This window comes from Orycteropus afer, unplaced genomic scaffold (genome assembly GCF_000298275.1).
Source record: "Orycteropus afer afer isolate SDZICR_OR568_19922 unplaced genomic scaffold, OryAfe1.0 scaffold00384, whole genome shotgun sequence".
In the NCBI taxonomy this organism is placed as follows: Eukaryota; Metazoa; Chordata; class Mammalia; order Tubulidentata; family Orycteropodidae; genus Orycteropus; species Orycteropus afer.
Window position 1 is genome coordinate 1,169,934 of NW_006921971.1, and position 11,479 is coordinate 1,181,412.

Genomic DNA, 11,479 nt, shown 5'->3' on the forward strand with positions numbered 1-11,479 from the left:
GCAAAGCCCAAACCACACCCACTGCCGTGGAGTCCATTCTGACCCACAGCGCCCCTAGAGGACAGAGTGGAACTGCCCCACAGGGTTTCCCAGGCTGTCAGTCTTCACAGAAGCGGGCTGCCTCTCCTTCTGCGGACTACCTTGTGCGTTGGAACTGCCTGCCTCTCACTTAGCAGCTGAGTGGTTAACTCCTGCAACTGAGCTTCTGCCTATAAATAAGGGTTTGGTGAAACTTGTTGAGTATTTTTTAAGCACACCTGCCTGTAAGTTACTAGATTCTGGTTAAAAAGAGTATCCTTGGGGTAAATGGTTTTCATGTTATTATTATATATTATACATTTTATTTTTTCTTTCTAACCTGGGTGGTTTCATGCTTCATGAACTTAAATATAAACTCTCTTAAAATTCCCGCTTCTAAGACCCCCTGAGAGAAGGGGGCAGCTGGTATGATTGGGGCCTGTGTATGTAAGTGATGTCATCCTTATCAGCCATTCTGGAATGAAAGTGGTCACCCTCTTTGAAACCCTCTTTGAAACTTTCAGTTACGAATGAGAGTGCAGCGGGGCTGGAAGATCCTGGATTGCAGACGTCGTGCAGCGAACAGCCTGGACATTTGTCTGCCAGTCTTAGCACTAGGTTAGTTTTTTGTACTTTTTTACAATGTCATTTTTCACTGTGGACATTTCTTTAAAAAATAATAATAATAATCCTAATTGTGCAGAACCCATTCAATGTGGAATACCAAATTAAGAGCTGGGGGTGATGCCAAAGAAAGAGTCAGTCTGCGGCAGGAGGGCCTTTCTGGAGTTTGGAATCTGAGCTGGGACCCAGGGCTGTGCACTGATTGACGAAGTTCATCCTCTCCTTACCTACTGTTCTGTTATCTGACATTTCATGTCCATAACCAGAGTGAAAAATCTACTCTATTTTCCACATTAATGACGTGTATCTGGCAGTAACAAATGCTGAAGTGTGCAGCGGGAGTAATACTGACCGAGATAGTTAAGGTTATATGTCTGCCTGCTGGGGCCGTGGTTCTCAGTGGTGTGGTAGTTAATGTAATGATGAAATCTGGCAGTTATGTAATCATGTATTCTTGTTGGTATTCTTGTTGACCATTTTAACCACAAAGAGATTGAGGTATTCAGCCTGGAACAAGACGAGGCTGGAGAGATTTTAGACAGTGTCGTGTTTCTCTTGTATTATTACTTAAACTGCTGTGTGATCACTCGTCATCTCAAATCTTTATCTTTCCTCAAAATCCTACCACTGTCTATAAACATAGTATTCACGTCCAAAGCGTGTTTCTGGGAGTAATAGAATTAAGGTCAGTTTGCAAGTTTCTGGCAAAGAATTGTTTAGAACAAAATGTTGAAGTGCTTGGAAAAGTGCTATAAAGTAGCAGGACCAGAAAATGTACATTAACGGACACATTTTAAAATCAGCCCACCCTGCCCTGTGCTGATCGAGTTGGACAAGGATGTACGTGCTGTTATTAGGTGTTGTCAGAGCAGTGTCAACTCCTCCTCACCCCATGTGACAGACCAGCCCTGCCCCATAGGGTTGACTAAGTTGTAATCTTAGGGGAGCAGGTCGCCAGGTCTTTGCTGTGGAGCTGGGTGGGCTTGAGCAGCCAACATTCATTTAGCAGCCGAGCACTTAATGGTTGCATCACCAGAGCTCATGGCTGAGTGTCAGTTGTGCCTTTTCTCTTGGAATGTGCATTTCCATCAGGAGGACAAATACTGTCACATCACTTGGGATAGTCCTACTCATGTGCTCGGATGTTTCCATCCTGTAAATGTGTGTTGGGAGCCCTGATGGTGCAGTGGTTAAGTGCTCATAGTGATCCTGTAGGACAGAGTAGAGCTAACTAAAAGGTCAGAAGTTTGAAGCCACTAGCTGCTCTGCAGAAGAAAGATGAAGCAGTCTGTTTTCATAAACAGTCTTGGAGACTCTGTGGTGCAGTTCCACTCTGTCCTCTAGGGGCGCTGTGGGTCAGAATCGACTCCACGGCAGTGGGTGTGGTTTGGGTTTTGCTTCTGTGAAGATTGACAGCCTTGGAGACCCTGTGGGCAGTTCCACTCTGTCCTCTAGGGGCACTGTGGGTCAGAATCGACTCCACGGCAGTGGGTGTGGTTTGGGTTTTGCTTCTGTGAAGATTGACAGCCTTGGAGACCCTGTGGGGCAGTTCCACTCTGTCCTCTAGGGGCGCTGTGAACCAGAATCACCTCAACATCCTCAGGTGAAGTGTGTGTTATTCTTTTAGAGTCTTGATCAGTCATTCAGTTTATGATGATATTGGTAATAAGTTCTTTTGAAATTCTGAAATGGAACATTCTGAACCAAATGTGTGAGGTGACTTACTACACATTGGGTATGTAGCAAGAGATTTTCAGAAGTGTCGTTTGGGTCATGTGTGGGTGCTTATTGTTTAATTGACTGATGGTTTTCTTTATTAACCTATGGCCTGTTTTTTCTCTTTCTGTAGCTCCAAATCTCTAGATGACATTGAGCTTGAATTAAAGGGTCCGTTATCTGATCTCCAGAAATGCCAAAAGAGTTCTCTTCATTCAAACAAGGAAAAGCTGAGAAGGTGATTTCTTCATAATGCATTCTTGTGTTTTTTTTGTGCAGGTTTGTACAGCAGTTTGGATTCCCATAGCACGATTCTGACACAAGTTGTTCAGGAACATTGGTCACCTTCCCCATGATGCAGAAACACTCTTGTTGTTGCTCTTCTGGTTGTTCCACTTCCCTTAGTCTAGTTTTCCTGCCTTCCCACCCCATTACATTCTTATTGGTTTCAAAGTCATTGTTTACCATTTGATCTCATGTAGCTGATTTTTTGAAAGAGCACGGTACTCATGGGTGATAGTCATTATTTTGTGAGCCAGTTGTTATTTAGCATGAAGGTGACTTTGGGTTTGGTCTGGTTCAAGGTTTGAAGAATGTCCCAGCATGATAGTCATAGAGTCCTCCAGGCCCAAGGAGTCCAATAAGAAACAAGGTGAATTTTGACAGTTATTTTTTAGCATTATTCCTTTGTAGGAATAAATTACTTTCATGAATTCCATAATTTTTTTCGTAGTATTGTTAAAATTCTACATGTAAGTTCTTGTGGTCAGCGGGTGCCAGTCCCTTGTTTGTTCCCTGAGATTCGTAAACATTTTTGAAGCTTTCTGAGCCAGAATACGGAGGACGCAGTGGAAACTGGCCCACCCTTAAGGTGGCCTCAGCAACCTTCTGAGGAGGTCATCAGATGGCAGTTATGTTTCAACGAATGTTTCTGATAGAGGAGAGCGTGAGGTAAGCCACCAGGAGAGTTATTGAGGACAAAGGGCAGGGAGCCTTCTGGAGAAGTGCTGCTGAGCTGAACTTGAAGCAAGAAGTCGGTAGTAATTCGGTGAAGACATCATACAAAGAGTGTTTCATATGGAGGAGACAACAGGTCACCAGGCTGCAAGTACCAAAGAGCACAGGGAATTCATTGAAGTATTGTTGGCTCTCAGGGCACAGGTGCAAGGGGCAGCAGGTAAGGCCAGGGTGCATCATGTCAAGGGATTTGCATGTCCACCTGAGCTATGAAGCGACCATGAAGGGATTTTAAGCAAAAGGGTGATGTATGGGAAGATTTGTACCTTCGGGTGAACATTCTAGCAGGATTTTAGAGAGTGAGTTGAATTTGGATGACAACAGGATCTGTAGTAAGAAATGATAGACATTCCAGCCATAGCAATTAGGCAAGAAAAATAAATGGTATCAGTATTGGGAAGAAGGAGGTTTGGGAAGGAAAAAGTAGAAGGATCCCTTTTTTCTAATGACATCATCCTATGTAGAAGAGCCTGAAGAATACACAAGGAGGTTACTAGGGCAACTAGGCGGATCCAGCAGAGGCAGGAGACAGGGTCAACCTGCAGATATCACTGTGTCTCTCTGCGTGAGTAATGAGTAATCTGGAAAGGAAATTAAGGAAACAATTCCACTTACAACTGCATATATCTATATCTTTATCTATCTGTATTTGTCTATCTATCTATCTATATATAGAGAGAAATGAATTTAACCAAGGAAATGAAAGACTTGTACAGTGAAAATTATGAAACATTACAAAAAGAAACTAAAGAAATGGAGGGAAATTCTGTGGATTGGATTGAAGGACTTAATATTGTACAGATGTTAAATACTGCCTATAGCAAACCTATAGATTCAATATGATAACTATCAAAATCCCAAAAGACCTCTTTGCAGAAACAGAAAATCCAATCTTTAAAGTTATATATAACTGCAAGGGAGCCTGGATAGCCAAATCACCCTTCAAACAGAAGAACAAAGTAGGAGGACACCTACTTCAAAATCTCAAAACATACTATAAAGCTATAGTAGGCAAAACAGTTTTGTCCTAGTATGAGAAGAGATAACAAACCAATGGAATAGAATTGAGTGTCCAGAAGTAAACCCATACATCCATCTGTACTCAGTTGAGTTTTGACACGATGCTAATTCCATCCACTGAGAAATGAAGAATGTCTTGAATAAATGGTCCTTGGACACCTGGATTTCCATAAAAAAAGAATGAACCTGGACCCATACCTCACACCATCTACAAAAATGAATAAAAATGGATGAAAGACCTAAATGTAGGGACTGAACCTACAAATTCTCAGAAGCCAACAGAGGTGACATTTCGGACCTCAGTTTTTAGCCATGGATTCTTAGATAGGTACCAGAAGCATAATCAGTAACAGACGAAATAGATGAGTGGGGCTTCATCCATGTGAAAAACTTGTGTTCATCAAAAGACTTCATCAAGAGAATGAAAAGGAAAAAAACAGTGAAAAGACAACCTACTGACTGGGAGGAAATTTTTGGATAAGGGTTTAATATCACAAATATGCAAAGGACTCCTCCAACTTAATAACAGAAAGACAATCGTCCAATCAACAAATGGGCCAAGGGCTTGAATAGATACTTTCTCTAAAGAAGACGGACAAATGGCTGATAAGCACATGAAAAATAAGCTCAGTGTCATGAGCATTGTTTGCCGTTTCAGGGGCCGTTCAGTTCGTTGACTCATAGTGACCCTGTGTAGGACAGAACACACCCCTGCCCAGTCCTGGGCCGTCCTCCCAATCCCTGCTGTGCGCGAGCCCATTGTTGCAGCCACAGTGTCAGTCCATCTTCCTGCGGGTCTGCCCCTTTTCTGTTGACCCTCTACCAAGCGTGATGTCCTTCTCCAGGGATAAGTCCCTCCTCGTAATTTGCCCAAAGTCCGAGAGATGAAGTCTGGCTGTTCTGACTTCTTAGAAGCATTCCAACTGTATTTCTTCCAAGACAGATTTGTTCGTTCTTATGGCAGCCTGTGGTATGTGCAATATTCTTTGCCAACACCACAGTTAAAACGCATTGATTCTTCTGCGATCTTCCTTATTCATTATTCCTTATGTGTTAGCCATTAGAGAGATACAAACCAAAACCACAGTGAGATACCACCTGTGGTACTTAAGTTAGGTGTCATCTTGGCATCCATACACATGTCCTGCCCTGGGTAGCTCCAGTGCCCTAGTTCATCTGAGTGGAGCTCACCCCCTTAGCCCAACGAGCCTCATTCTTCTGCCTCTTGGGTGTGGCAGCCCTGCCCCCTCCCTCTTGGGCAGCGGCTATGGCCCCATTCCGCTGGCCCTTGTGAGTGCCAGCCCCACACTCCAGAACGAAGTTGGTGGAGGTCTGGCTCTTTGAAACCTAGGAGGCTGTGGTGGTCCCACCCCAGAGGCCAAGAGCCCAGCGTGAAATGGAGTAGCAGGTTGGCCAGCCCACGGAGCAAGAAAGCTGAGTGCTTTTTGGGCAGGAGGATTTCCAGCGGAGTGAGTTGCCTTCCGGCATGAACTGACGGAAGCTGAGAGACCAAGGACACTGGAAGCAGAGCTGCCTCCAGCCTCAAAGGTAGGACCATGGGCTCTGGGGCTTGAACCACCACAGCCCCCTAGGTTTCAAAGAGCCAGGCCTTCACCAGCTTGGTTCTGGAGTGTGGGGCTGCTCGTTTATGTGGGCCAGTGGGATGGAGCCATAGCCGCTGCCCAAGAGTGAGGGGGCGGGGCTGCCATGCCCAAGAGGGAATGGGACCTGCCAGGCCAAGGGGGTGAGGTCACCACTCAGGAACTAGGGGACTGGAGTCACCCAGTGAAGAGATCTGTACAGATACCACCCACTGAAGTCTGTATAGGTGCCAAGGTGACAGGGGGTGGAATTGTGGTAAAGTTGTGTGTCAACTTGGCTGGGCCTGGCTGGGTTGCTGGGCAGCTGGTGGTTGTTATTCTCCATGATGAGACTGGCAATCAACTCCATGGTGGAATCTATTGGAGCAGCTGAGTAGCCACTTTAGGGATGTGGTCTTCTCCCAGTATATAAAAAGAAGCTTTGGGAATGGTCTGCAGCTTTTAGCAAGCTTGAACCCCGCGTGTAGCCGAGTCATTTGTTATTCAGCAGCCTGCCATGTCTGCTCATCTCAGGCCTGTCAGTGGACTTGAATCAGCGGCCTGCCGTGTGGTTTGGTAACGTCGGACTGTGCCTTGTTACTTGTTGATGTTGGGTTGGTCATCTTCACCAGCCAGCAGCTGAGTGAAGAGAAACCTTCAGCTTCAGTGGGTCAGGAGCAGGAAGCAGAGCTAAAGCCCAAGGCTGAGGGGCTTTCACCCAGCCCCTAGAACCTGGCACTTTGAACTGGGACATTTATCCTCCAAAACTGTGAGAGAATAAACTCTTGTTTCTATTAGAGTGGTACCAGGTAACCAAACACCATCTCACCCCTTCGGGGGACGCTAAGACGCTAAGACAACCACTGAACAGTCTGAGTTCTCTAGTGCTGCTGTCAGAGAACTGCCACAGGTGGGTGGTTTGAGAAAGGGAAGTTTGTTTTCTCACAGGTAGGGAGGCCAGAAGTCCAAACTTAGAGTGATGGCCTAGGCGAAGGCGCTCGTGCTCTCTCGCTCTCTCGCTCTCTCGCTCTTGCTTGCTCCAGAGGACTGCTCCCGGTCAGGCTTCCTGTAGCTTGGCATCCCTCTTCCTCCATCTTAGCTGCTGCTTGTTTGTTCAGTTTCTTACATATCTTAAAAGAAATTGCCTCAAGACACACTCAACTCTAATCTTGCCTCATTGACATAGTGAAGACAGCTCCTTTCCAAATGGAATTATGACCACAGGCTTTCCTATGCATTTCCAGAGTAATTCCACAGGCTAGGAATTACTGCATAACTCTGAGGAACACAATTCAATCCATACCACAAACCAAAACAAAAATGGAAAACAACGATGTTGGCAAGGATGTGGAGAAATTGTAATGCTTCCCTATTGCGGGGGGAGGGAGGGGGAATGCAAGGTGTACAGCCTCTGGCAAAAACAGTTGGGCAGTTTCTCAAAGAGTTAAACCTAGAAATACAGTGTGACCCAGCATTTCCACTCTGAGGTATATGCAGGGTATGTGAAAGCAGCTATGCAGACAGACACGTGTATACTACTTTTGACTGCAGTGCTGCTCACCGAAACCAAGGATGAAAACAGCCTAAATGTCCATCAACAGATGAATGGATAAAAAAAAAAATGGTCCATAATGCCAAGGAATATTACACAGCCATAAAGAGAAACGAAGTCCTGATGCATGCAGCATGGATGGACCTTGCAACCGTGATGCTGAGTGAAGTCATCAGTCACAAAGGACAAATGTGTGATCTCACATCACGAGATATGTGGAACAGGCAAATCAGTGTGAAAGAGAGTTACCAGGGAGACAAGAAGGAGACCAAGACGGTGAGGCATCGGGGAGAAGACGCTTTCCTGGAATGTTGAGGAGTATAACACAACCCTGAGGTCAGGTGGGGGGAGAATGGAAATTGACTTGGGTTTTAGCAAAAACTATCACAAAAATAAAGATGTTGACTTGGGTCTTATTGAGTATGCAAAAGCATTAAACTGTGTGGATCATAACAAATTATGAATAACATTGAGAAGAATGAGAATTCCGGAACACTTGATTGTACTCATGAGGAACCTGTGTTTAGACCAGGAGACTGTCGTTTGAACAGAACAAGGGGATACTGCATGGTTTAAAATCAGGAGGGGAGTGCGTCAGGGTTGTGTCCTTTCACTATACTTATTCAATCTGTATGCTGAGCAAATAATCTGAGAAGCTGGACTCTATGAAGAAGAACGTGGCATCAGAATTGGAGGAAGACTCATTAACAACCTGTGATATGCAGATGGCACAGCTTTGCTTGCTGAAAGTGAGGGTGACTTGAAGCACTTACTGATGAAAATCGACTACAGTCTGCAGTATGGATTGTTGTTATGTGCTGTCGAGTCAGGCTCGACTCACAGAGACACTTCCTTGGGTTTCTGAAGTGGTATCACTACGAAACTAGATTGCCCAACCTTCCTTTCAAGAATCGTCTGGTGGGTTTGAACTGCTAGCCTTCTGGTTAGCAGTTAAGTGCCTTAGACAGTATGCTACCAGAGCTCCTGCAGTATGGATTACCTCTTAATATAAAGAAAGCAAAAATCCTGACAGTGGGACTAATAAGTAGCATCATGATAAATGGAGAAAAGACTGAAGTTGTCAAAGACTTCATATTACTTGTTTCCACAATCAGCACCAATAGAAACAGCAGTCAAAGCATCAGATGACATATTGCATTGGGCAGGTCTGCTGCAAAAGCCCTCTTTGAAGTGCTGAAGAGCAAAGATGTCGCTTTGAAGACTAAAGTGCACCAACCCCAAGCCATGGTGTTTTCAGTCGCCTCGTATGCATATGAAAGCTGGACAGCGAATAAAGAAGACCGAAGCAGAGTTGATGCTTTTGAGTTGTGGTGCTGGCGAAGAATGCTGAAAGTCCCATGGACTGCCGAAAGAACTAACAGATCTGTCCTGGAGGAAGTGCAGCCGGAATGCTCCTTGGAAGCGAGCGTGGCCAGACTTCGTCTCCCCTACTTTGGTCATGATGTCAGAAGGGACCGTTCTGTGGAGAAGCATATCATGCTTGGTAAAGTGGAGGGTCAACAAAAGAGGGGAAGACCCTCAATGAGATGGATTGACACAGTGGTAACAATGATGGTTTCAGGTAAAGCAAGCATTGTGAGGCTGGCACAGGACCGGGCAGTGTTCTGTTCAGTTGTACACGGGGTTGCTATGAGTTGGAGCCAACTCGACGGCACCTGACGACAACAAATATCCCTGCTGTCAGCAAAAACAATTTTATTGGAATCGATGGCACAACGGTTGGTCTCTCCTCAGCTGGAGCAGCAAAGGAAGGAGAGTCAGGAAAAGGAGGACATGGAACGCGCATCTGGGCACCTCCGGGAGGACGTGGGACACGCGTCCGGGTGCCTCCCTGCACAGCTGCCTCCTCTGCCAGGAGACCATAGGTACTGGATGGTGCCTGGCGCCACTGCTGAACATTTTGATCAAACGCTTCTGTAGAACCCCCTTCAGAAGGGGGAAACGTAGAACTGAACTTCACATTTTCATGGACTCTGGGCTTTCTGGAGTCAGTGAGCCAGGACTAACTATTGCCCTGGGATGACCCTTAACTCTGAAACCATAAACGGAAAGTATCCCCTGCAATCTTTTTAAGTCCAAACAATAGCTTAATTAGTTCAGATTGCCTGACTTGAGCATTGAGTTCATTTAAAGAACTATCTATAGGAGCTCTGGTAGCATAGTGGCTAAAGCACTTGACTGCTAACCAGATGGCGGGCGGTTCAAACCCACCAGCCACTCCTCGGAAGGAAGGTTGGGCAATCTACTTCCGTAGTGATACTGCCTCGGAAACCCAAGGAGGGGTCGCTATGAGTCGGGTCCGACTTGATGGCACATAACAACAACATCTGGGATCAAGGTGACAACAGCAGCACACAGGCTATGAAGGAAGCTTAGGGGGAGTGGAATGAGTCAGTGGGGGAGCAGCAGCTCAGAAAAGGGGTGTGAGGATGGCCGCCCATTTGTACGTGTGCAAACTGTTCCCTGGTGTATCTTTCACTCCATACATTGTCAACAGCAACAAAATAATAATTGTGTCCTTGGAGTGGGTGGGAAGGAAGCACCATTGTGGAAAGATGAGAAGAGAGACGTGGCCACTGAGATGAAAGGAGGAGGGAAGGGGTGTGGTGTTTGATAGGGGATTTGGGTGAGGTGAGAGGTTTTGGTGAAGCTGGGACAGACCTGAACTCAGTAATATTCCAGAAGAAAACAGGGATAAGGGGGGAGGAGTCCCTCAGGTCCTGCTCATCTGTTGCTGGGCCTGAAACAGTTAACTGGTCATTGATAGACTGAGACGGCAGCCCTGGTTGTTGAGTTTCATGGGTTAATGGTGTGGGCAGGGCTCAGCTGGGCGGTTGTTCTGCCCTATGTGACGTTGACCAAGGCCACTGGATGGTATTCGCCTGGTGGGTGGGTGGGTCAGTCAGGAGGACAGCCTAGTAGATGCCGGTTCAGGGCTGAGCTCAGATGGGGCTGTCACCTGAAGCCTTTCTGGCATGGTAGTCTCAGGGCTGTCCGACTTCTAACAGAGCAGTGCAGAGCTTCCCAAGAGTGTCCACAAGATGAGGAGAAGCTGCCCGTCTTCAAGTCCAGGGCCCTGAAGGAGCCCGGGGCCGTTTCATTTCTTGTGGTGGTGCTGTTGTTGTCAGGTGCCACCGAGTCAGCACAGACGCAGAGTGGCCCCAGGCTCAACAGAACGGAACGGTGCCCAGTCCTGCGCCATTCTCTCGGCCATCACTGTACTTGAACCCGCCGTTGAAGCCACTGTGTCAGTCCATCTCACTGAGGCTCCTCCTGTTCCTCGCTGACTCTCTGCCTTTCCAAGTGTGATGTCCCTCTCCAGGGGCTGGTCCCCTCTGATAACATCTCCAAAGTACCTGAGATGAAGTCTCCCCATCCCCCCTTCTAAGGAATGTTCTGGCTGTTCCTCTTCCATCTGTTATAGGTCAGAGCACTCAGAGGTCCACCTTGAGTCAAGGGATGGGTGCACAGACCTGTGTCTTAGTGTAAGAGCGTCAGAGAACTTTAATCCATTACCTGGGGAAGAGCAGCTCCAGTGGCTAAGACATTTGGCTGCTAACCAGAAGGTCTGTGGTTCAAATCCACCAGCTGCTCCACAGGAGAAAGATGAGGTGATCTACTTCTGTAAAAACGTAGTCTCAGAAACCCAATGAGGGTTGGTATGAGTCAAAATCAGCTCAGTGGCAGTGGTCTTTTATTTTGGGGGGGGTACCTGGGGAAGGCTCCTCTGGTGGCACAGCAGTTAAGTGCTCAGCTGCTAACTGAAAGGTTGGTGGTTGGCACCTACCAGCCCCTCCATGGGAGAAAGATGAGGCAGTCTGCTTCTATAAAGATTACACCTTGGAAACCCTGTGGTGCAGTTCCACTCTGTCCTCTAGGGGCGCTGTGGGTCGGAATGGACTCCACGGCAGTGGGTGTGGTTTGGGCTTTG

General features: G+C 46.6%; 1 protein-coding gene across 1 annotated transcript in view; it reads left to right on the forward strand.

The window, feature by feature from the left end:
* Positions 1-11,479, forward strand: part of LOC103207646 (spermatogenesis- and oogenesis-specific basic helix-loop-helix-containing protein 2-like) — a 137,454-nt gene that overhangs the window by 89,776 nt on the left and 36,199 nt on the right. The window contains exons 13-14 of the mRNA XM_007953293.1: positions 543-636; positions 2,492-2,596. Of these exons, the coding sequence (XP_007951484.1) occupies positions 543-636; positions 2,492-2,596 (199 nt within the window). The remainder of the gene's footprint in view (positions 1-542; positions 637-2,491; positions 2,597-11,479) is intronic.